This window comes from Protopterus annectens, chromosome 9.part0, assembly GCF_019279795.1.
Source record: "Protopterus annectens isolate FY-2018-M chromosome 9.part0, PAN1.0, whole genome shotgun sequence".
Lineage (NCBI taxonomy): Eukaryota > Metazoa > Chordata > Ceratodontiformes > Protopteridae > Protopterus > Protopterus annectens.
This window is the reverse complement of record NC_056743.1, coordinates 363,673,591-363,700,069: the sequence shown is the minus strand read 5'-3', so window position 1 is coordinate 363,700,069 and position 26,479 is coordinate 363,673,591. Positions and strand designations below refer to the sequence as shown.

The 26,479-nt window shown below is 38.7% G+C and overlaps 1 protein-coding gene across 1 annotated transcript in view; it reads left to right on the top strand.

The window, feature by feature from the left end:
• Positions 1-26,479, top strand: part of LOC122811225 (GDNF family receptor alpha-2-like) — a 1,551,101-nt gene that overhangs the window by 182,161 nt on the left and 1,342,461 nt on the right. Inside the window, exon 2 of the mRNA XM_044082916.1 lies at positions 4,607-4,921. Within this exon, the coding sequence (XP_043938851.1) occupies positions 4,607-4,921 (315 nt within the window). The remainder of the gene's footprint in view (positions 1-4,606; positions 4,922-26,479) is intronic.

The window sequence follows — 26,479 nt, the reverse complement described above, 5'->3', positions numbered from 1 at the left end:
AAATGACCCAAAATGGCCAATAAAACTACAGCTTCTAGGTAGTAACCACTCCTCCAGGGACAGGCAGGCTGTTCAATGTTATCCACTCCCACTGGTGAACATAGAGACTTCCCTTTAGCCCAAGCAAGCACTGGCCTTCTAGAAACTTCCAAACAGTTCAGAACAGCAAATCTGTAACTGAACTTTCTTAACTTTCAGAAAGTGGGAAAAAAGCAAGAATTTTTTTTTTCTTTTTGTTGTAATTTAAAGGTAGCAGAGATACACAAGCAGCAGAATAATCACAACAGGGCAATAAATGACCCCACACTTGAGTGCTAGGCCAAAATCAAGTAAAATGCAGTTTTTAGGGAAAAAAACAATTTTGAATTAAGTGCAACACAGGAAATGCAGTAAACAGGCTCTAGATAAGTTCCAAGTACTGTTACAGTTACAGATATAAACTTTAGCAAGCCAAAAAATGCCAAAATGTAGGTGGCAAAGCAGTAAAATTTAACAAAAAATCAGAAGAAAATACTTAAAATCACAAAAGTGGCTCCTTTTCTTCTCTCAGTATTTTCTCCTCTTGGTAGGTGCTTCAGCAACAACTAGCAAGCCTGAAAAGACGCAAAAACCATGAGGCAGCCTGGTTTTAAGAGAGAGAGAGATCAAGGCGTTTAGAATTGACCCAAAATGGCCAATAAAACTACAACTTCTTGGTAGTAACCACTCCTCCAGGGACAGGCAGGCTGTTCAGGGTTAACCACTCCTACCGTGAACACAGAGATTTCGCTTTAGCCCAAACAAGCACTGGCCTTCTACAAACTTTCAAACAATTCAGAACTGCAAATCTGTATCTGAACTTTCTTAACTTTCAGAAAGTGAGAAAAAAGCAAGATTTTTTTTTTCTTTTTGTTGTAGTTTAAAGGTAGCAGAGATACACAACCAGCAAAATAATCACAACAGTGCAATAAATGACCCCACACTTGAGTGCTAGGCCAAAATCAGGTAAAATGCAGTTTGTAGAGAAAAAACGGTTTTAAATTAAGTGCAACACCGGAAATGCAGTAAACAGGCTCTAGATGTGTTCCAAGTACTATTACAGTTACAGATATAAACTTTAGCAAGCCAGAAAATGCCAAAAAGTAGGCGGCAAAGCAGTAAAGTTTAACAAGAAATCAGAAGAAAATACTTAAAATCACAAAAGTGGCTCCTTTTCTTGTCTCAGCATTTTCTCCTCTTGGTAGGTGCTTCAGCAACAACTAGCAAGCCTGAAAAGACACCAAAACCATGAGGCAGCCTGGTTTTAAGAGGCAGAGATCAAGGAGTTTAGAAATGACCCAAAATGGCCAATAAAACTACAGCTTCTAGGCAGGAACCACTCCTCCAGGGACAGGCAGGCTGTTCAGTGTTAACCTCTCCCACTGGTGAACACAGAGACTTCCCTTTAGCCCAAGCAAGCACTGGCCTTCTAGAAACTTCCAAACAGTTCAGAACAGCAAATCTGTAACTGAACTTTCTTAACTTTCAGAAAGTGGGAAAAAAGCAAGAGTTTTTTTTTTTTTTTGTAGTTTAAAGGTAGCAGAGATACACAAGCAGCAAAATAATCACAACAGAGCAATAAATGACCCCACACTTGAGTGCTAGGCCAAAATCAGGTAAATTAAAGTTTTTAGAAAAAAAAACAATTTTAAAAAGTGCACCAAAGGAAATGCAGTAAACAGGCTCTAGATGTCTTCCAAGTACTGTTACTGTTACAGATATAAACTTTAGCAAGCCGGAAAATGCCAAAAAGTAGGCAGCAAAGCAGTAAAACTTAAAAAAAATCAGAAGAAAATACTTAAAATCACAAAAGTGGCTCCTTTTCTGCTCTCAGCATTTTCTCCTCTTGGTAGGTGCTTCAGCAACAACTAGCAAGCCTGAAAAGATGCCAAAAGCCTGAGGCCGTCTGGTTTTAAGAGACAGAGAGATCAAGGAGTTTAGAATTGACCCCAAATGGCCAATAAAACTACAGCTTCTAGGTAGTAACCACTCCTCCAGGGACAGGCAGGCTGTTCAATGTTATCCACTCCCACTGGTGAACATAGAGACTTCCCTTTAGCCCAAGCAAGCACTGACCTTCTAGAAACTTCCAAACAGTTCAGAACAGCAAATCTGTAACTGAACTTTCTTAACTTTCAGAAAGTGGGAAAAAAGCAAGAATTTTTTTTTCTTTTTGTTGTAATTTAAAGGTAGCAGAGATACACAAGCAGCAGAATAATCACAACAGGGCAATAAATGACCCCACACTTGAGTGCTAGGCCAAAATCAGGTAAAATGCAGTTTTTAGACAAAAAAACGATTTTGAATTAAGTGCAACACAGGAAATGCAGTAAACAGGCTCTAGATATGTTCCAAGTACTGTTACAGTTACAGATATAAACTTTAGCAAGCCAGAAAATGCCAAAATGTAGGTGGCAAAGCAGTAAAATTTAACAAAAAATCAGAAGAAAATACTTAAAATCACAAAAGTGGCTCCTTTTCTTCTCTCAGTATTTTCTCCTCTTGGTAGGTAATTCAGCAACAACTAGCAAGCCTGAAAAGACGCAAAAACCATGAGGCAGCCTGGTTTTAAGAGAGAGAGAGATCAAGGCGTTTAGAATTGACCCAAAATGGCCAATAAAACTACAACTTCTTGGTAGTAACCACTCCTCCAGGGACAGGCAGGCTGTTCAGGGCTAACCACTCCCTCCGGTGAACACAGAGATTTCGCTTTAGCCCAAACAAGCACTGGCCTTCTACAAACTTTCAAACAATTCAGAACAGCAAATCTGTATCTGAACTTTCTTAACTTTCAGAAAGTGAGAAAAAAGCAAGATTTTTTTTTTCTTTTTGTTGTAGTTTAAAGGTAGCAGAGATACACAAGCAGCAAAATAATCACAACAGTGCAATAAATGACCCCACACTTGAGTGCTAGGCCAAAATCAGGTAAAATGCAGTTTGTAGAGAAAAAACGGTTTTAAATTAAGTGCAACACCGGAAATGCAGTAAACAGGCTCTAGATGTGTTCCAAGTACTGTTACAGTTACAGATATAAACTTTAGCAAGCCAGAAAATGCCAAAAAGTAGGTGGCAAAGCAGTAAAACTTAACAAAAAATCAGAAGAAAATACTTAAAATCACAAAAGTGGCTCCTTTTCTTCTCTCAGCGTTTTCTCCTCTTGGTAGGTGCTTCAGCAACAACTAGCAAGCCTGAAAAGACACCAAAACCATGAGGCAGCCTGGTTTTAAGAGAGAGAGAGAGATCAAGGAGTTTAGAATTGACCCAAAATGGCCAATAAAACTACAACTTCTAGGTAGTAACCACTCCTCCAGGGACAGGCAGGCTGTTCAGTGTTAACCACTCCCACTGGTGAACACATAGACTTCCCTTTAGCCCAAGCAAACACTGGCCTTCTAGAAACTTCTAAACAGTTCAGAACAGCAAATCTGTAACTGAACTTTCTTAACTTTCAGAAAGTGGGAAAAAAGCAAGAGTTTTTTTTTTCTTTTTGTTGTAATTTAAAGGTAGCAGAGATACACAAGCAGCAAAATAATCACAACAGTGCAATAAATGACCCCACACTTGAGTGCTAGGCCAAAATCAGGTAAAATGCAGTTTTTAGAGAAAAAATCGATTTTGAATTAAGTGCAACACAGGAAATGCAGTAAACAGGCTCTAGATATGTTCCAAGTACTGTTACTGTTACAGATATAAACTTTAGCAAGCCAGAAAATGCCAAAAGATAGGTGGCAAAGCAGTAAAACTTAACAAAAAATCAGACGAAAATACTTAAAATCACAAAAGTGGCTCCTTTTCTTCTCTCAGTGTTTTCTCCTCTTGGTAGGTGCTTCAGCAGCAACTAGCAAGCCTGAAAAGACCTGTGCTGGTACTAACTGTGTTACTATGGTGATAATACTTATGTCACTATGGTAATAGTTCCTATGGTAGTAGTACCTGTGTCAGCATGGTGCTAGCTGCTATGGTGGTATTGCCTGTGCCACTGTGCTGATAGTGACTGTGCCACTGTGGTACTTGTACCTGTGGTATTATGATGGTAGCATGTGTGTCAATGTGGTAGAAACTCCTGTGATACTGTGGTGGTAGTGCCTCTGTCAGTGGGCTGGTTGCAACTGTAGTAATATGATGGCTGTGCCTGTGTCACTATGGTAATAGTGGCTGTGGTACTATGGTGGTAGCAAGTCTGTGAATATGGTGGCATCACCTGTGGTACTATGGTGCTAGAGTGTGTCACTATGATGAAGCAGTTATTTTATATTTTCAAACAGTTGTACAGGCAGTAATGATGATGGTGTGAATATTAAATGCATTTTCTCATTCAGCTATGGTTCATCTGTTCAAAGTTGAACAAATCAAAGCTCATTTGCTTAAGACTAATAAACCAAATGCACTTTCAGTGAAAGTGTTCTACAATGGAGGACAAAGCACTGACAGACACGTTAATTAATATATGCACCTCTGACATAACCACACTTATGTAGCAAGCATATTCAGTGATGCTGTGCTCATTCTGTCTTTAGTTGGTGAATGTTTTGATTAAATGAACAAATGCATTCTTGCTAACATATCTTTCTCATTTTCTGTATTACAGATGAGTTTATGCAGTGTCTTTCAAGTCATTCTGCTGTGCCGAGCCCAGGAATCATTGGCTGGAGACCACCTGTGGACTGTGTAAAGGGTAATGAGCTCTGTACCACTGATTCCACCTGCAGCTCTCGTTATCGTACCTTGCGCCAGTGTCTGGCTGGCAGGGACAGGAATACTATGCTAGTGAATAAGGAGTGTCAGAGTGCTCTGGAAGTGTTACAGGAGAGTCCACTATATGACTGCCGCTGTAAGCGAGGGATGAAGAAGGAGCTTCAGTGTCTTCAGATTTACTGGAGTATACATCAGGGACTGACTGAAGGTAAGTGACATCACCGCTGCATCACTGTCCATGATTATATCATTACTTATGAACAGTTTCAAACTCTGTATCATCAGTTTTGTTCAAAGTAGAAACTGGGCACCATCTAAAATAAAGCCTTTACATTTAAAAAATATGCTTCAAATTTTAAACTATTCACTCTACAAAACAATGAAAAAAGATTTGAAGCATGAAGGTGAAAGCTAAGAAGTTATACAATGCCTGAATGTATGTAGGTGGTGTACATGTGACAATATGTTGTAATTTATATGCATTAGTTCAATGTGTCTCAAAGGATAGACTTCCCTTTCTGAGGTTGCCAAGATCCATTTTAGGGAAGGCACAAGCAAGTCTGAAAAGATTGTGTAATTAAAACATTAAAGCTGTTTAGAATGTTTATCTGTGGAAGGATAATCATCAGTGAAAGTATGGTATGACTACGAGAAAAAATAATATATATATTCAAATCTTGACTACTTCGAGTGAGCATGGATATGTTTGTGTACTACACCATTTGTATAGACTGACCCAAAGTAGTTTTTTTACTACCTAATGGAATGTGAAGGGTTTTTCTATGCCTTGAAGGGGGCTTACTATGGCACAATCTAGAATTCACACAGCACTACATGCCTACATATAATTACATTTATTCATATTACTGCTTGCAAAGTTCCTACAATTTCAAGACTGTTATTTCTTCTTTCCCTTAAGAAGCTTTAATTCATGTAATACTGTTTTATATGTTTAATGTATTGTTACAATTACAGAAAAGCATCTCGCTTTGCATGGGTCAGTTCACAACCACATTTAATAAACATTCATAAAAATATGCAGCTCTTCATTTGTGTGTATGAGAATATTTGCATGTTTTTCTGTTGCATTTGAAGTAATGATAACTTGCCTTTGAAGACACCTTCTGAATGTTTGGCAAAGCAGAATGTTGAATGTTGAACGTCAATGCATAAAATGCATTTCTACTAAATTAATTTTCTAAGGTGACAGTAAATTTTTTTTTTTTTTAGTTAGAATGGATGAAGTATAGTTCAGTGAGTTAATCAGTAAGAAAATGTTTGATTTATCTGTGGAAATACCTTTTTCCCTTTATTGTGGTAAACATATGTTGATAATATTAGACTGTGCTGTTTAGGGTGTCCTCCATGCATGATGGGTTAATGAATAAAATTTCCACCATAAAACATTTTTTTTCATTTTTTTTATTCATTTGTATACAGTTTCAAATAAATGTGTTAGTTGCAATGGCAGTCAACTTTTTGTTTCATGTCACCTGACAATATACCATTTTACATAAAATTTTATGTAACTGCTACATTATACATAAACCAAATATTTTATATTTGATTTATAAATTTAAAGTTGCCTTTTTCAAAATTAAAGTGAATGAGTTCATGCTGCATAAATACTGTGTAATATCAGTTACTGTAACACATGGCAAGCAGCAGAAATACATTAGTGGAGATAAATTTTGGTAGGTGGGTTTTAAATTAATTTCATTTAATGTAAAGATGTACTTCCATGATACATAGTCAACATAAACTGTTTTATGTATTTTCTTCTAAACCTTCAGAATTTCCAAATGATAGGGAAGTTTTTTTCTATCTAATTAAATGGTATGTTTTGTTCAATCTAACAAGTGAACACAGCTTGGTGTGTTGGTGAAGTAAGAAATCCCTGGGATACATTAACACCTACACTAAGTGCACACTGCTCTGAGTAAAAAGACATCACAAAAGTAACTCACACCTTCTTCATCCTAATTTTAGCTTCCCTACAGATTTTCTTGCAGCTTTAAATACTGATGGGGATTCTTAAAGGTTACCACAAAGTGTAGACTACTTGTACACTTAGTTTAATCTTTCTGAGTGACTAGAAAGTGCAAAAAATGTGGTAGGGATGCTCTTGAATACATATCATGTACACTTAGTGTAAGTGTTATTGAATCTACATCTTTAAAATTTGCTGAAGTTACAAACCTGCATTGACAAAGCAATAGCTTAACCTTTTAAGCAAGATTTATCTCACTTTGACCAGTGTTATGAACTACACGCTGATCCTCATTTTAAAAGGTGTTTTTATGATATACAACAGGAGCATACTTTTTATACTTGAATTTTTAAATCTTTCTACATTTTGGAATTTGATGTTAGCTTGGATACTGCATTGTTGTTACAACTCAATATTTATCATGTGAAATGTTACTGGTCACTTGAATAATCATGTTTAGGAAACACACATTTGTCACAATTGCACTTTTTTTAAAAATTCATATATTTTAGTTACCTACTTGTTACAGGAGCCTGAGGCAAATAATTTAGCCTTATGCAGGGTACTTATGTGTAAAAATGCAAAATATGATTATTATTTGTACAGCAATTTAATATATCTGATTAAAATATTTTAACCCCTGATGTGGCGAGTGTTTTTCGCACAGCTTATATTTAGACATAATTTACTATTGTTCTTGTATTCTCTGTACTCATATTCATTTCCTTGTTTATCATTCAACATGTTACTTTTTAGACCCAATATTTATTACTGTTGTATTTATATAGTGTTGCTTTAGCAAAATCTCTTTGCAGATATCCCTGTTTATTACTGAATGAGCTTGTGGATTTACCATGTTAAAATGTAATAAAAAGGGGTCCCTTTTCTGTAACCATGAGGACAACAAGTCAAATATATTAGGATCACATGGCTACTAAAACTGTTTCAGGCCACCTGCACTTCCACCCTTTCCATCAGCAAAGATTTTTTTTGGATTTCTGTTTCAAGTAGTTATGTAAGTGAAAAGTCACTTCATTTCCTACCAGTCTTCTTGTTCACATTTGTTTGTTTGTTTGTTTGTTTATTTACTTTCTGTTTGTAAAACAGATAGATGAGATGGTCTGCTCACACTTTTCAGCCATGATCTAGGCTCAGAGAGCAGTTGCAAAACATGAAACAGCACAAATGGTACAACACAGTCGAGATGAGCATTATATGATTAATCAGAGTACAATACACAATCATGATCATCATCATAAATATAAGGAACAGTGTTGTTAAGCAATGAAAGATACAAAGAAGTACCTCATATATATGTGTGTGTGTGCGCGTGCGTGTGTGCGCGCGTGTGTGTGTGTGTGTGTGTATGTATGTATATATATATATATATATAACATGTGTGTGTGTTTACATAGATAGTGTTTATGTAGTTATGATAACACCATTGCAGAGTGATGTGCAAACTGCATCATTCAGATTGTTAAACTATTTGTTGATCTTCTTTGTTTAACCATTTTATCAAAAAAATGCTGTTCTTTCCCTTTAGGCCATTAAGCCTTTTACATCAGTTACGATGCCAATCTTACAAAGCATACCAGCATACCTGTGGTTGGAGCATCCCAATAACCATTTTAAATGTTGGGACCTGTTGGAGTGAGTTTCAAAACATGGAGACTGAATGGCCAAAAAATTGGACTTGTACATAATTAGTCTGATATGCCTTTTATCAGAATATTACCTTTTGTTTTTACTGTAGCAATCTCAGAGTTGGAATTTATATGTTTAGGGTTTGTAGGGGTGCCTCCCCTGCAAAAAAAAAAAAAAAAAAAGGTTTGAAGGATAAGAGCAATTTTTGAGATATGCACTTCTCCTGTGTTTTCTGTCTGTTTTTTTCAGCTTTTCAGCACTTGGCATTTTGAGTGCCAACATTTCAATAGGGAACCAACTATCCCACCTGCTGGCAGGTAAATTTACTGCATTATACACTAAGGAGAAAGGTATACTGCTATATGGTGCCCTATGTGTGCCAATTTCAACCAGATGACATAGAAAAGGTGTTGCAAACAAAGGTCTTTGCCATCCCAAATTAAAGTTTCAGAGTAACTTGGATCATCTAGTAGCATATCAACCTACGTACTGTTGTTTCAGCCAATGGTGATAGAATGAAGTAAATAGCTTTCAATAACAGTGATGTTTTCCATTTTCTGTACTGCTGTGAAACCTTGGGTAGGGATATAAAAGCTTGTTCATGTGGGGGACTGTCCCCCCAGATGGGTTGGTGGCTTGTTGCCTACAAAAATACTTTCCTCTGATATTTGCTGAAAGTAGTTTCAGTGAGTGCATTTCATTATATTGGCATGCATTAAAATTGTTCTCGATGGGTCAGCGTGATTCTTATCATGATAAAAAGTAACAACAGTGTGTATCCATGCAGCCAAAAAATAACACCAGGAAAAGGGAGTGTTTAGGGTAAAAAATGTTCTAGTACCAGTTGTTAAATCACATAAGCATAACTCCAAAATAGAAGACACCAGTCATGGTAAAGTTTTAGAGATGTCAGTGTGTTAAATAAAAACTTGAATTACAGCATGAAATACAATGGTTAAGCACTCTTATCCCTAGATACATTGCAACTTCATCAGAACCATTTCATTAACTAAATTAACAGCTTCTGTAATAAAATACAAATAAAACATGTGCCACATCCATTAGCCTGCTTAAAGAAACATACATAGGTTCATAGGTTAGTACTAGGTTAACTGCCCTTGTGAGCCATTTTAAGCCTAGCCAGTTATCCCCTGTGAGATTCAAACCGTGTACCTTGTGTTTGTAAGGCAAACACCTTAACCATTAGGCCACCCTCCCAACCCAAAGAGAAATACTAAGATGTGATGATTAAAAACTTATAGTACATATTACTGCTCGTTCACATTAAAAGTCCAACTTTTAATAGTCAGATATAAAAAATTCAAAACATGTGAAGAATGTTGCTAAAAACTGTCATAAAATATATAGCCAGTTAATAAATTAAAGTTTTGCAACACGTAACCTCAGTATTGGGACAAAAGAAGTATGTTCATTGAGTGCAGGAATTGTGATAGCATTTAGCCTAAGTTGCCATATCAATTCTCTTTTCTCTAATTCTGTCTCCCAGGCACCACCCCCACATGTTTTTGGAATTGTTTCAAGTATGCCAAAGAGAAATTTAGTAAAAGAGAGGCAACTGATGGTGTGCTTGCACAGGGAATTATTAACATTTTTCTTAGAAATAGCACATGTATGCTTGTAGATTCTTCTGTGCAGTTGACTTTCAGTCTTTGCTATAAGGTCATAGGTAGGTACTAGGCTATCGGCCCAAGGGCCTACGTAAGCCTAGCCAACAAAGTTCCCTGGCTTACGCCACACAAGAAAGTTATTTTCCTGTGCCACTGTCAAGCAGAGACACAGAAATGATCCCCGGGGTGTATTTCCTATTTCCCATCCACTCATTAAGATTTTTCTTGAAGAGTGCTAAAGAAGAACTTTGCTTGACATAGATGGGTAGCCTGTTCCAGAGTATGGGAAGTCTCTGGGACAGGAATCTATCCCTCCAGCATGTCCTATTTATTGTGGTGACAAGGTTTAGGTCCCTAGAGCATGTAGATCGGAGGGATTGGGATTTCTTTAGGTGTAGCATGTCCAACAGCTCTGGGTTTGACAGAGCTTTATATGTTAGGCAGAGATCACCTCTGAGTAGGCGATATGCTACGGTGTAAAGCTGGAGTTTTTTGAGGCGGTCAGTGTAGGGCATTTGTTTGAGGCCAGTAATCCTCTTTGTGAGGTACTTCTGTGGCCTTTCTAGCTGCTGCAGATGTCTTGTGAGGTACATTCCAAAAGGGGCATTCTACTCTATAATGAGTGTCGAGTAGAGGGGAACAATGACCTCTTTTTTTCCTGGATGAGAACCCGTTTATGATGAGGTGTGCCATGTAGAAGGACTTCCTGACTACTGTGGCGATGTGACTATCAAAGGAGAGACTAATGTCCACCTGGATCTCAAGGTCTCTTATTACGCATTCGGTGTTAAGTAGATTGTTGCCTATGTGGTAGTTCATGGGTACAGAGTTTTTACCAAAGGGGATGACACTGCACTTTTTGGCATTGAGCTTGAGGCCATGGCTCTGACACCAGGCATCTGTCTCAGCGAGTTCCTTCTGTAGGATGTCCACATCCTTTGGAGACTTCACTATTGCTCCTAGTTTGCAGTCATCTGTGAACTTCGTTAGCCAGAGGCCTTCTGTGTCAGCCTGTACTTCAAAGAAGTAGATACCAAACAGGAGAGGTCCCAGGACGGAACCCTGTGGTAATCCACTTGTCACTGCTTTGAAGTCAGATTTGGAGTCTGCAACTTTTACATTGTGGGTTCTGTCAGTGAGCCATTTGGCAACCCATCTTAGGACGTGTGGATTTATATATTTTATGTGTCGAAAGCCTTGGCGAGGTCAAGGTAGGCTATGTGAACCACCTTACCCTTATAAAGAAATGTTCACATCCTGCCAGGTATGTAACACAGGTTGAAGTACAGTTACCATTTCCTAAAATAATTTTGGATGTGGGTGCACATATTTGAAGTTTAGTCCACTGTGGAATATATCTACACTTATTACCTGCTCCACACGGTCTTGTACTTTTTCCTGTGGGTTTTGGGAGGTCTTTCCTCAGGTGTTCAAGGACATATTAATATTTGATGTTCTTTCCTGTTTCAAACACAAATCTTAGTGCCTCTCCTAATACTGTACTCATCTCTGTGTGCCCTTTAAACATACACCAGTTTTTCAAAATGATATTCTTAATGTCCATAGAATATGTGCCATAGGGAATAACCGTAGAGTTTGTAAATACATTCAAGTTGGTTGGACACTTAGATGTTTTAAGTTTATTATTAATGAAATTTGCAGGAGCATCAAAAGGAAACCATTGCATGAATCCCATCTTGAATGGAACCCCACCTAACATACAAAGACAAATAGCTGAAGTTTCTTGTTGGTTGACTACTAAGATATATCATTTTTATGGACTCCATACCTAAATGTTACCGTTTAAGGTCCCTCTACCTATTACTATTCATGGACCCCATTTCTAAAATATTACTGCTCATGGAATCTATACATACGTATTACTGTTTATGTTCCCTGCACCTAAGTATTATTGTTCATGGACCCCCATACCTAAGTGTTACTGTTTATGTACCCCATACCTAAGTATTACTGTTCATGCACCCTGTGCCTAAGTATTACTGTTCAGGGTTCCTGTGACTAAGTATTACTGTTCATTGTCTCTGTACTTAAGCATTACTGCTCATGGTCCACATATCTAAGTTTTACTCTTTGAGGTCCCTGTACCTAAGTATTACTATTCATGGTTCCTGTGACTAAGCATTATTCTTCATGGTCCCTGCACTTAAGTGTTACAGTTCATGGTCCCTGTTCTTGTGTATTACTGTTCATGGTCTGTGTACCTAAGTTTTATTCTGCATGGTCCCTGTACTCTTGTTACTGTTTATGGTCCCTGTACTTGCGTATTGTTGTTCATGGTAATGATACCTTAATGTTACTCTTCATGGTCACTGCACCAAAGTATTATTGTTTATTGTCCCTGTACCTAAGTATTACTCTTCATGGTACTTGTACCTAACTATCACTGTTCATAAACCTCATACCTACGTATTTCCTGGTCCTCGTACCTAAGTATTACTGTCCATTGTCCATGTACCTAAGTATTACTGTTTATGAACCCTGTACATATGCATTACTGTTTGCAGACCCTATGCATATGTTTTACTGTTCATGGTCCCTGTATGTAAGTATTATTGTTTATGGATCCCATACCTAAGTATTACTGTTCATGGTACCTATACCTAGGAGTTACTTTTCTTGGTCACTGTACCTAAGTATTAATCTTTATGGACCCAAACATAATTATTACTGTTCATGGTCCCTGTACCTAAGTATTGCTTTTCACAGTCTCTGTACTAAAGTTTTACTGCTCAAGGTCCCTGTATCTAACTATTACTGTTCACAGTTCCTGTACCCATGTATTACTGTTCACGGTCCCTGTACCTAAGTATTACTGTTCACAGTCCCTATACCTACATATTACTGTTCACAGTCTCTGTACTAAAGTTTTCCTGCTCAAGGTCCCTGTGCCTAACTATTACTGCTCACAGTTCCTGTATCTAAGTATTACTGTTCATGGTCCCTATACCTAACAATTTCTGTGCATGGTCCCTGTACCTAAGTATTACTGTTAATGGTCCCTATACCAATGTGTTACTGTTCATGGTCCCTGTGCGATGTGTTACTGTTCAAAAAGAAAAATCTGTGGTATCCCTCAAAGTCTCAGAAAACCCAGTATGCAACCTATACTGGGTCAAAAACAAACCAAGAATAAACTTTGCAGTGTGAAGGGTGTGAAGTTCACTCCTTAAAATATGTTATGCACCTAGTTAACTAATAAAAATTGAACTGTAAAATACGTACTATAAAATAATAAAATAAAAAATAGTAGGTAGTCCACAGTTGAGTTAAAAATGGAACATCCTCTATTGAAACACACAAACAAGCGATCCTAGCTGAGTATAATGAGAAGCATTAAAGACATGCATTATTTATATGTAATCAGGTTATTTGAAGCAAGGGAGTGGTTACAGAGGGTGGCTCTGTTAAGAGCAATAAAAGCAATAAATTCATTCCTTTAACGTCCCCCTTTCCCCTTAACACCATAGTGTAAACTGAGGCCGTGCTACCTTAGAACTGAAACTGAAAAGCTAGGTACAAATTAAAATATATAATATAAAAACAGCTTATTAAGGCTAATTTACTACTTCAAACATTATTAAGAAAACAACTCCGTAACAAAATGACTTGCTAATTAAAAAAAATATATATATTAAAAATATTATTGATCATAGTCCCTGTACCCAAGTAATACTGTTGATGAAAGCATTATTGTTCATGGTCCCTGTAGTTAATATTACTGTTCATGCCCAATAGAACTAAGTATTATTGTACACGGTCCCTGTACCTGGGTATACTGATAATGTATTATAATACTGTTCATGGTCCCCATAGCTAAGCATTAATTTACATGGTCCCTGTACTTAAGTATTACTGTTCATGGTCCATGTACCTAAGTATTATTGTTCATGGTACCCATACCTAAGCATTAGTACTCATGGTCGCTGCTCCTAGGTATTACTGTTCATGGTTCCTTAACCGATGTGTTACTGTTCATGGTCGCCATACCTAAGCATTAGTATTCATGGTCCTTGCACTGATGTGTTACTGTTCATGGTCCCTGTTCCTAAGTATTAGTATTCATGGTCCCTTTACAAGTATTACTATTCATGGTCCCCATACTAAAGCATTAGTATTCATGGTCCCTGCACCTTAGTATTACTGTTCATGGTCCCTGCACTGATGATCCCCATACCTAAGCATTTGTTTTCATGGGGCTTGCACCCAAGTAGTAAGTAGTTCATGGTCCCTCTACCTATGTATTACAGTTCATGGTCCCCATACCTAAGCATTAGCATTCATGGCCCCTGTACATACATATTACTGTTCATGGTCCCTGCACCTATGTATTTCTGTCCATGGTCCCCATATCTAAGTATTAGTATTCATGGTCCCTGTACCCAAGTATTACTGTTAATGGTCTCTGTACAATATTACTCTGTACTGTATTACTGTTCATGGTCCCCATACATAAGCATTAGTATTCATGGTCCCTACAACTAAGTATTACTGTTCATGGTCCTGTAATATGTATTTGCTGTTCATGGTCCCCACACCTAAACATTAGTATTCATGGTCCCTGTACCTACGTATTACTGTTCATGGTCCAAGAAAACTCAAACTGGCACCCAGAAAATAAACTTGAAAGCAAAACAAAGAGAGGTACCATGGAAAAGGAACTCAGTACAGTCTTGTACTACAAGACTGTACTGTTCATGATCCCTATACCTTTGCATTAGTATCCACAAAGGAGGAGCGACTACAGACCCTGGGAACTATTGCCCCATTAGCCTGACAAGTCTGATATGCAAAGCTATGGAACGCATTATCATGGACCTAATAAACAAAGATATAGGGACTCTCCAAACTCTGGATACAACACAGTTTGATTTTGTGAAGAGTAGATCATGCCTGCTCAACTTGGTTGACTTCTTTGAGTCAGTCAGCAGAGCTTTGGATGAGGCAAGGTGGTTCATACAACTTGCCTTGATCTGGCCAAGGCCTTTAATACCATTCCCCACTCCTCAGGAATCATAGAAAAACCTCACTAAGCTAGACATCAACCCATATATCACTAGGTAGGTTGCAAACTGGCTAACTGATAGAACCCAGAGTGTGAAAATAGCTGATCCCAAGTCAGACTGCTGACCAGTCACAAGTGGAGTCCCACAGGGATTGGTCCTGGGTCCTCTCCTGTTTGGTATGTACTTGTTAGAAGTCCAACATGAAGGAACTCTGGCTGACAAAGTTCACAGATGATTGCTAGTTGGGAGCCATTATTAACTCCCCACATTATGTTGACATCCGACAGAAAGGACTTACTGAGACCAATGACTGGTGTCAGAACCATAGCCTTAAGCTCAATTCCAAAAAATGTGTCAACATCCCCTTTGGGAAAAACCCAGTTCCCACATTGATGGTAGTCCACTGATCACTGAAGGGGTTATAACAGAGCTCGGAACACAGGTTGATAGCAACCTCTCTTTTGACCTTCACACTGCCACTGTGTGCAGAATATCCTTCTATGTGGCACATCTCATCACTAAGAGTTTTGAATCAAGGAAGAAAGAGGTCATTGTCTCCCTCTACTCTTCCCTTATTAGGCCAATCATTGAGTACAATGCCCCATTTGGTATGTACCTCACTAGACACCTGCAACAACTGGGGAGGCCGCAACAGTAACTCACAAAGAGGATCCTAGGCCTTAAACACTTGTCCTATATGGACAGACTCAAAGAACTCTATAACTATTCTCTGTCTCATATCGCCTGCATAGAAACAATCTCTGCTTGACTTATAAAGCCATATCTGACCCATCTCTGTTAGAAATGCTACATCTAAAGAAATCCCAGTCCCTCCGCACCACACACACCAGAGACCTCAACCTCATTACCACAATCAACAGAATGTGCTGGAGGGACAGGTTCATAACCCAGAGACTGCCCATGCTAAGGAATAAACCCCATACATGTCAAACAGAGCATCTCACTGGCCCTCTTCAAGACAAATCTTGATGAGTGGATGAGAAATAGAAAATTCACCTCAGAGATCACTCCAGTGGCTCTACTCGACAGAGGCACTGGAAACTAAGGTTGGGTGGCACGATGCCAGGGTAATCCTATGGGCTAGGCTTGTAAAGGCAACAGGGCCATTAGCCTAGTACACAGCTATGAACCTATGGTCCCTGCACCTAAGTATTACTGTTCATGGTCCCTGTACCTAAGTATTACTGTTCATGGTCCCTGTACCCAAGTATTACTGTTCATGATCCCTGTACCTAAGTATTACTGTTCATGGTCCCTGTACCTATGTATTACTGTTCATAGTCCACATACCTAAGCATTTGTATTCATGGTCCCTGCACCTATTACTGTTCATGGTTCCTTTACTGATGTGTTACTGTTCATGGTCCCCATACCTATGCATTAGTATTCATGGTCCCTTTACAAGTATTACTATTCATGGTCCCCATACCAAATCATTAGTGTTCATGGTCCCTGCACCTTAGTATTACTGTTCATGGTCCCTGCCCCAATAATCCCCATACCTAGGCATTAGTATTCATGGGATCTGTACCTAAGTAGTACTGTTCATGGTCCCTCTACCTATGTATTACAGTTCATGGTCCCCATACCTAAGCATTAGTATTCATGGTCCCTACAACTAAGTATTACTGTTCATGGTCCTGTACATATATATTTGCTGTTCATGATTCCCACACTTAAACATTAGTATTCATGGTCCCTGCACCTATGTCTTTCTGTCCATGGTCCCCATACCTAAGCATTACTATTCATGGTCCCTGCACCTATGTATTACTGTTCATGGTCCCTGTACCTATGTATTACTGTTCATGGTCCCTGTACCTATGTATTTCTGTTCATGGTCCCCATACCTAAGCATTAGTATTCATGGTCCCTACACCTAAGTATTACTGTTCATGGTCCTGTAATATGTATTTGCTCTTCATGGTCCCCACACCTAAACATTAGTATTCATGATCCCTGCACCTATGTATTACTGTTCATGGTCCAAGAAAACTCAAACTGGCACCCAGCATATAAACTTGAAACCAAAACAAAGACAGGTACCATGGAAAAGGAACTCAGTAGTCTTGTACTACAAGACTGTACCGTTCATGGTCCCCATATCTTTGCATTAGTATCCACAAAGGAGGAGCGACTACAGACCATGGGAACTATCACCCATTAGCCTGACAAGTCTGATTTGCAAAGCCATGGAACGCATTATCATGGACCTAATAAACAAAGATGTATGGAATCTCCAAACTCTGAATCCCACACACTTTGATGTTGTGAAGGGTAGATCATGCCTGCTCAACTTGGTTGACTTCTTTGAGTCAGTCAGCAGAGCCGTGGATGAAGGCAAGGTGGTTCATACAGCCTACCTTGATATGGCCAAGGCCTTTGATATCATTCCTCACTCCTCAGGAATCATAGAAAAACTCACTAAGCTAGACATCTACCCTATATCACTAGGTGGGTTGTAAACTGGCTAACCGATAGAACCCACAGTGTGTAAGTAGCTGACTCCAAGTAAAACTGCTGAGCAGTCATGAGTGCAGCCCCACAGGGATCAGTCCTGGGTCCTCTCCTGTTTGGTATCTACTTCTTAGAAGTCCAGTCCAACACAAAGGGACTCTGGCTGACAAAGTTCACAGATGATTGCAGGTTGGGGGTCATTAATAATTCCCCAAGTTATGTTGACATCCTACAGAAAGGCCTCACTGAGACCAACGACTGGTGTTAGACCCATGGCTTTAAGCTCATTGCCAACAAATGTGTCATCATCCCCTTTGGTAAAAACCCAGTTCCCATGAACTACCACATCGATGGTAATCCACTGAACACAGAAGGCGTTATAACAGATCTGGGAACACAGGTTGACAGCAACCTCTGTTTTGACCACCACACTGCCCCTGTGGTCAGAAAGTCCTTCTATGAGGCACATCTCATTACTAAGGGTTTTGCATCCAGGAAGAACGAGGTCATTGTCTCCCTCTACTCTTCCCTCATTAGGCCAATCATCGAGAACAATGCCCCATTTGGCATGTACCTCACTAGACACCTGCAGCAACTGGAGAGGTCATAAAAGTAATTCACAAAGAGGATCCTAGGCCTTAAACATGTGTCCTATATGGACAGACTCAAAAAACTCTAACTATTCTCTGTCTCATATCGCCTACTTAGAGGTGATCTCTGCTTGACTTATAAAGCCATGTCTGACCCAGCTCTGTTAGAAATGCTACACCTAAAGAAATCCCAATCCCTCCGCACCACACACTGCAGAGACCTCAACCTCATTACCACAATCAACAGAACGTGCTGGAGGGACATGTTCATAACCCAGAAACTGCCCATGCTATGGAATAAACTTCCCATACATGTCAAACAGAGCACCTCTCTGGCCCTCTTCTAGAGAAATCTTGATGAGTGGATGGAAATAGAAAATTCACCTCTGGGATCACTGCAGTGGCTCTACCCGACAGAGCCACTGGAAGCTAAAGTTGGGTAACACGATGCCAGGGTAATCCTATGGGCTAGTGGGCTAGACTTGTAAAGGCTCCAGGGCCATTAGCCTAGTACACAGCTATGAACCTATGAACCCTGTACCTAAGTGTTACTGTTCATGGTCCTGTACCTAAGTGTTACTGTTCATGGTCCCTCTACTTATGTTTTACTGTTCATGGTCCCTGTACCTACGTATTACTGTTCATGGTCTCTGTATCTAAATATTACTGTCCATGGTCCTCATTCATAAGCATTAGTATTCATGGTCCCTGTACCTAAGTTTTACTGTTTATGGTCCCTTTACCTACGATTTACTGTTCATGATCCCCATACCTAAAAATTAGTATTCATGGTCCATGCACCTAAGTATTACTGATCATGGTCCCCTTACCTATGTATTACTATTCATGGTCTCCATACCTAAGCATTAGTATTCATGGTCCATGCAACTAATTATTATTGTTCAAGGTCCTGTACCTAAGTATTACTGTTCATGGTCTCTGTACCTAAGTATTACTGTTCATGGTCCCTGTACGTACATATTACTGTTCATGATTCCCATACCTAAACATTAGTATTCATGGTTCTTGTACCTAACTATTACTGTTCATGGTCCCCATACATAAGCATTAGTATTCATGGTCCCTGCATCTAAATATTACTGTTGTTGGTTCCTGAACATATGTATTACTGTTCATGCTCCCCATAACTAAGCATTAGTATTCATGGTCCCTATACCCAAGTATTACTGTTCATGGTCCCTATACCAAATAATTAGTATTCATGGTCCCTTCACCTAAGTATTACTTTTATTGGTCCCTGTTCATGGTCCCCATACCACAGCATTAGTATTCATGGTTCCTTCACCTTAAGTATTACTGTTCATGGTCCCCTTACTAAGCATTAGTATTCATCGTCCTTGCACCTGCGTATTACTGCTCATGGTCCCTGTACCTATTTATCACTATTCATGGTCCCCATACCTAAACATTAGTATTCATGGTCCCTGCAACTAAGTATTACTGTTCATGGTGAAAAACCAAAACAGAGAGGAACAAGACCAGAGCTGACTCAGTAAATTATTTATTAGCGTTAATTATTTCATGGAGTGTGTATGCTGTAAACACATTCCCAAAGGTTTACATCAATGGCGATACCCTATTGGGCTTGAATGAGATTCCAGTTTTCACAAATAACTTCTCCAGCTCTTTGACAGGCAAGGCTGTGAATTTTTGGAACTGCTAATGAAACATTATTCTATGCAGACTGATATGTTGAAACTGAATTTAGAAAACTTAGATAATGAAATGAAACTGGACACTGATTTTCTACGCTACAAGTGTGAATCCTGTAGGTCTATCTCTAGCATTGAGCAGCACTCGATAATAATCAAAGAAACTAAACTTAAAAAACTGAAAGGAGATAAATGTGACTACATGAATGGAACAGCTTACCCTGTCCCTCTCCCTTCCCACACTTGGGGCACCAATTATCAAGTCCAAAGTAATAAATGGTGCCATAACCCAGGACAACAACCACGACCAGGTTCAATGTGAAGGACTCCATGGTAACACTCCTACTATCAGGAGAAGTGAACAATTACATGAGCAATCCAACAATAATAGACGGGCTCCTTCTGCCTGTAACACGAACCACCAACAGGATTTTTCTTCCACCCAGAGGAACAGCCAATCCAACCAGCAGCAGATGGCACCCAACACTCACCATACAAGGAAACAGAACCATCGATGGAGATAAACATCAGTACTTGTGGGCCAAGTAATGAACTGATTGTGGCTACTAATTATGAAGGTGACTTTAAAATTTATAACTTTTCATCTCTATTGATGTGCAACTAGCTGAACTTTTATCAAAAGGATTAGGATTTGTGCCCACTATGAGGACAGACTTGGCCAGGGTACTTTTGAACTTTAAATTGTTTATACCTAAATTGAACCTTAACATTTTACTGGATGATTCTATTGCATTGCCAGCTGAATGTAGAGTTGCTAGCCTCTTTAACCCCCCACTACACCCTCTCACTAACATTTTTGAAAAGAATATGTGAACTTGATATGAGAATTTTGTTGAAGAATAATGCCCCTGGTTACAAATACAACCTCTCTACTAAACACAGACAGTGGTTGGACTTGTTAAAAACTCAAAAAATTAGAATTATGAAACCTGACAAGGGGGATGGGTTCATTTTTATGGATACTTGGGACTGTAATTGTAGAATGAACAACATCCTTAACTCTGAAGCTTCCAATAGAGTATCCTTAAATGAAATCAATGGTGCTTACCAAAGAGTAAGAACTGAGATTAACGGCCTTTTTATTGAAGGGTTCATTAATGTTAACACTTACCATTATTTGAATATCATTTCTCCCCTTGTGCCTGTTCTCTTTGGAATTCTCAAAATACATAAAACCTTACATGACCCACCCATGACAACACTAGTAGATGGATGCAACTGCATTACATACGCTTGTGCTAAATTTATTGACTCTAAATTGAAAAAATATCTAAGTTCTAAACCTCAAATCTGTAAAGAGTTGTGGAGCTTTTTAGAAGGTATTAACCTTACCTTTGGAGCTGACTATAACTTTTTGACTGTGGACATTCATGACCTTTACACCGTCATTCCACAAGATATAGGATCTGATTGGGTGATGGACTTTCTCCATGCTAAGGGAGCTGACCAGGATGAAATTAACTTAGTGGAGAGGCTCTTGGACATTGTCCTGACAAATACCTTTATCCTATTTAATAGTGAATATTTTCTGCAAACTTGTGGGGTAATGATGGATTCTCCCTGTGATGACACACTGGGAAAGGACCTTTTTATTTAATGATAAGGCTCTCATGAATAAGATTTTCTTGTACACAGGGTACCTGGATGACATCTTGTCATTTGGAAGGGTAACAAAGACTCTGCACTTGACTTTGTCAAGAGAATTAATGAAAGTACATCCTTTCTAGAGTTTACCTTCCAATTCAACACTGCTTATATTACATTCTTGGATGTGTACTTAATGAAAGAAACAACTAATAACAGGTACCTTGCGAACATCTTTAGGAAAACCTACTTATTCAAACACATTCCTCCACTTCAACAGTGCCCACCCCTTCCATCAGAGAAAGGCCATTGTGAAGGGCCAATTGGTAAGGGCGGCCAAAATGACATCTTTATGGGAGGACTTTCTAGTAAAATGTGAATTATTGAAGAGGATGTTTCTTAAGCGGGGTTATCCTTCACCAATATAAGAACTTACCCTTGAAGTGCACACTAAAAGGTTGCATGGGTACTTCCTATCCATTTTAGCAAAGGATGTATATGGGCCTGAAAAAGCTGAGCTCTCAGTTTTGACAAGTGGTTATCAGGAGGCAAGTTTAAACCATCAAACCAGTGATATTGTCATCAAACACATGTTAATTTAAAAATGGAGTTTATTTAAAAAAGACCCCACTCTTGTGTTAAAAATTGGGTCATTCCTTAACGTTATCTTTAGAAGAGGGCCCACCTTAAAAACGTTTTTAGAAAATATGGGTGGGAATGTTACAACCATAGTATGAGAAAGTGTGGTAGATGCCCACAGGGCAAATGTGTAGATATCACTAAAACTTTTATGATTAATGACATTGTATATAGCATAAAGGGTAACTACTCCTCTGAAACTAAAGGAGTGATCTATCTAGCTAAATGTCAGATTTGTCCCTTATTTTATATTGGAAAGATGGAAGGATGCTTTAAACAGCGGATATACGAGCACCAATATAGCATAACAAAAATAAGACTAATAATGCCCCAGCTAAGCATAGTGCCATTTACCATCACCATTTTTTCATTACATTATTATAGATCATGTGAAGAAAAACCCTAGAGGGGGACCATGGGCTCTGAAACTTGAAGAGAGGGAATTGTTATGGCAATTGCAAACTAATTCATTTGTACACCCAGGTATTAATAATGATAGTTGTTCATTAGCTTGCATCCTTAAAATTAGAGCATTGGTTAGATAAGCCTCCACTTGTATAAACACACACTTGCCAGCAACCAGCCTAAGTTAGTATTTTGACATTACACTAATGCACATATGGGTAATAATATTAATATGATATTCAAATATTTTTAGATTATTGCTGTTATTATTATTATTATTATTAATAATAATAATTCTTGTGGAGAATGAGTAATTTTAGTTAAGATGATGTTTTGCATAAGGACTCATTAATTCCTTTATGAAGAGTGATTTTAATTTTAATGTTGATGTTCCTTTAACTGGATTACCTAATGACATCAACTTTTCAGTGGACTGATTCAATAAGCTTGCATTTTGCTTACTATTTTATCTGAAAAAGTTCATTTTATCTTTTTGGTGGATGAAAGCGCTAATAAATAATTTACTGAGTCTGCTCTGGTCTTGTTCCTCTGTTTTGATTTTTCAACAGTTTGTCCGTTTGGGTGATTATTACTGTTCATGGTCCCTGCACCTAAGTATTACTGTTCAGGGCCCCTGTACGTATGTATTACTGTTCATGGACCCCATACCTAAACATTAGTATTCATGGTTCCTGTACCTAAATATTACTGATCATGGTCCCCATACATAAACGTTAGTATTCATGGTCACTACATCTAAATATTACTGTTCATGGTCCCTGTACGTATGTGTTACTGCTCATGGTCCCCTTACCTAACCATTAGTATTCATGGACCCTATACCTAAGTATTACTGATCATGGTCCATATACCTAATAATTAGTATTCATGATCCCTGCACTTAATTGTTACTGTTCACTGTCCTGTACCTATGTATTACTGTTCTTCGTCCACATACTGAAGCATTAGCTTTCATGGTCCATTCAGCTTAGTATTACTGTTCATGGTCCAAATACCTAAGCATTAGTATTCATGGTTCTTGCATCTAAGTATTACTGTTCATAGTCCCTGTACTTATGTATTGCTGTTAATGGTCCACATACCTAAGCATTAGTACTCAAGGTCCCCGCACCTAAGTATTACTGTTCATGGTCCCTGCACCAATGTGTTACTGTTCATGGTCCCCATTCTTAAGCATTAGTATTCATGGTCCCTGCACCTCAGTATTATTGTTCATGTTCCCTGCACAAATGGTCCCCATTCCTAAGCCTTAGTATTTATGGTGCTTGTACCTAAGTATTACTGTTCATGCCTAAATATTACTGTTCATGGTTTCCATATCTAAGCATTAGTATTCATGGTTCCTGTACCTAAGTATTGCTGCCAATGGTCCCTCTACCTAGGTATTACTATTCATGGTTCCTGTACCTATGTATTATTGTTCATAGTCCCTATACCTAAGCATTAGTATTCATGGTCCTGGACCTAAGTATTACTGTTCATGGTCCCTGTACCTATGTATTACTTCATGATCCCCATACCTAAGCATTAGTATTCATGGTCCCAGTTCCTACATATTACTGTTCTTGGTCCCTGTACCTATGTATTACAGTTCATGGTCCCCATAACTTAGCATTAGTATTCACGGTAACTGAACCTAAGTATTACTGTTGATGGTCACTGTACCTAAGTATTAGTGTTCAAAGTCCCTGTACCTAAGTATTACTGTTCATGGTCCCCATACCTAAGCATAAGTATTCATGGTCCCTGCACATAAGTATTGTATTTCATGGTCCCTGTACCTGAGTATTACTGGTCAATGTCCCTGTACCTGTGTATTACTGTTCATGGTCCCTGTACCTGTGTATTACTTTTCATGGCGCTCCATACCTAAGCATTAACATTGTTGGTCCATATACCTAAGTATTACTGTTCATGGTCCCCATACTCTAAGCATTAGTATTCATGGTCGCTGCACCTACGTATTACTGCGCATAGTCCCTGTATCTAAGTATTACTGTTCATGGCCCCTGTACCTAAGTATTACTGTTCAGGCTCCCTGTACCTATGTATTACTGTCCATGGTCCCCATACCTAAACATTAGTTTCATGGTCCCTGTACCAAAGTATTACTGTTTATGGTCTCTGAACCTATGTATTATTGTTCATGGTCCCCATACCTAAGTATTATTATTCATGGTCCCTGTAACCAAGTATTACTGTTAATGGTCTCTGTACCTAGGTATTACTGTTCATGGTTGCCATTCCTAAGCATTAGTATTCATGGTCCCTGCACCTACATTTTATTGTTTATGGTGCCTGTACCTAAGTATTTCTGTTCATTGTCCCTGTACGTATGTATTACTGTTAATGTTCCCATACTTAAGAATTAGTATTCATGGCACCTGCACCTAAATATTACTGTTCATGGTCCCTGTACTGATGTGTTACTTTCATGGTCCCCATACCTAAGCATTAGTATTCATGGTCCTTTACCTCAGTATTTCTGGTCATGGTCCCTGTACCTAAGTATTACTGTTCATAGTCCCTGTACCTAAGTATTATAGTTCATGGTCCCCATACTTAAGCATTAGCATTCATGGTCCCTGCAGCTAAGTATTATTGTTCTTGGTCCCTATACATATGTATTACTGTTCATGGTCCCCATACCTCAGCATGAGAATTCTTGCTCCCTGTACCTAAGTATTACTCTTCATGGTTGCCATTCCTAAGCATTAGTATTCATGGTCCCTGCACCTAGGTATTACTGTTCATGGTCCCTGTACCTATGTATTACTGTTCCTGGTCCCCATACCTAAGCATTAGTATTCATGGTTCCTGTCCCTAAGTATTACTGTTCATGGCCCCATACCTAAGCATTAGTATTCATGGTTCCTGTCCCTAAGTATTACTGTTCATGGCCCCATACCTAAGCATTAGTATTCATGGTCTCTGTACCCATGTACAATAGTTCATAGTTTACATATGTAAGCATTTATATTCATGGTCCCCCTACCTAAGTATTACTGTTCATAGTCCCTGTACCAATATATTACTTTTCAAGGTCCCCATACCTAGGCATTAGTATTCATGGTCCCTGCACCTAAGTATTACTGCTCATGGTCCCTGTACCTAAGTATACTGTTCATGGTCCCCCAAGTAAGCATTAGTATTTATGGTAATTGTACCTAGTTATTACTGTACATTGTCCCTGCACCTAAGTACAATTGTTCATGGTCCCTGTACCTAAGCATTATTGTTTATGGTCCCTTGTACCTATGTATTGCTGTTCATGGTCGCCATCCGTAAGCATTATTATTCATGGTCCCTGTACCTAGGTATTACTGTTAATGGTCCCTATAACGAAATATTACTGTTCATGGTCCCTGTACTCCAGTATTACTGTTCATGGCCCTGTACGTATGTATTACTGTTCATGGTCCCCTTACCTAAGCATTAAGTATTCACGGTCCCTATACCTAAGTATTATGGCTCATGGTCACTATACCTAATAATTAGAATTCATGGTCCCTGCACTTAAGTATTACCGTTCATGGTCCCTGTACCTATGTATTATTGTTCATTGTCCCCACACCTAAGTATTATAACTCATGGCCCATGTATCTAAGTATTACTGTTCTTGGTCCCCATACCTAAGCATTAGTATTCATGGTCACTGCACCTAAGTATTACTACTCATTGTCTTTTGTACCTAGGTATTACTGTTCATAGTCCCCAGACCTAAGCATTAGTATTGATTGTCTTTGCATCTAAGTATTGCTGTTAATGGTCCCTATACTTAAGTATTAGTGTTCATGGTCCCTGTACCAAAGTATTACTGTTCATGGTCCCCATACCTAAGCATAAGTATTCATGCTCCCCGCACATAAGTATTGTGGTTCATGGTCCCTGTACCTAAGTATTACTGGTCAATGTCCCTGTACCTGTGTATTACTGTTCATGGTCCCTGTACCTATGTATTACTGTTCTTGGTCCCTGGCCTTACGTATTACTGTTCATGGTCCCCATACCTAAGGATTAGTAGGGATGTTCAAAAAACAAAACAAATATACTTTTGCAGGCCTTT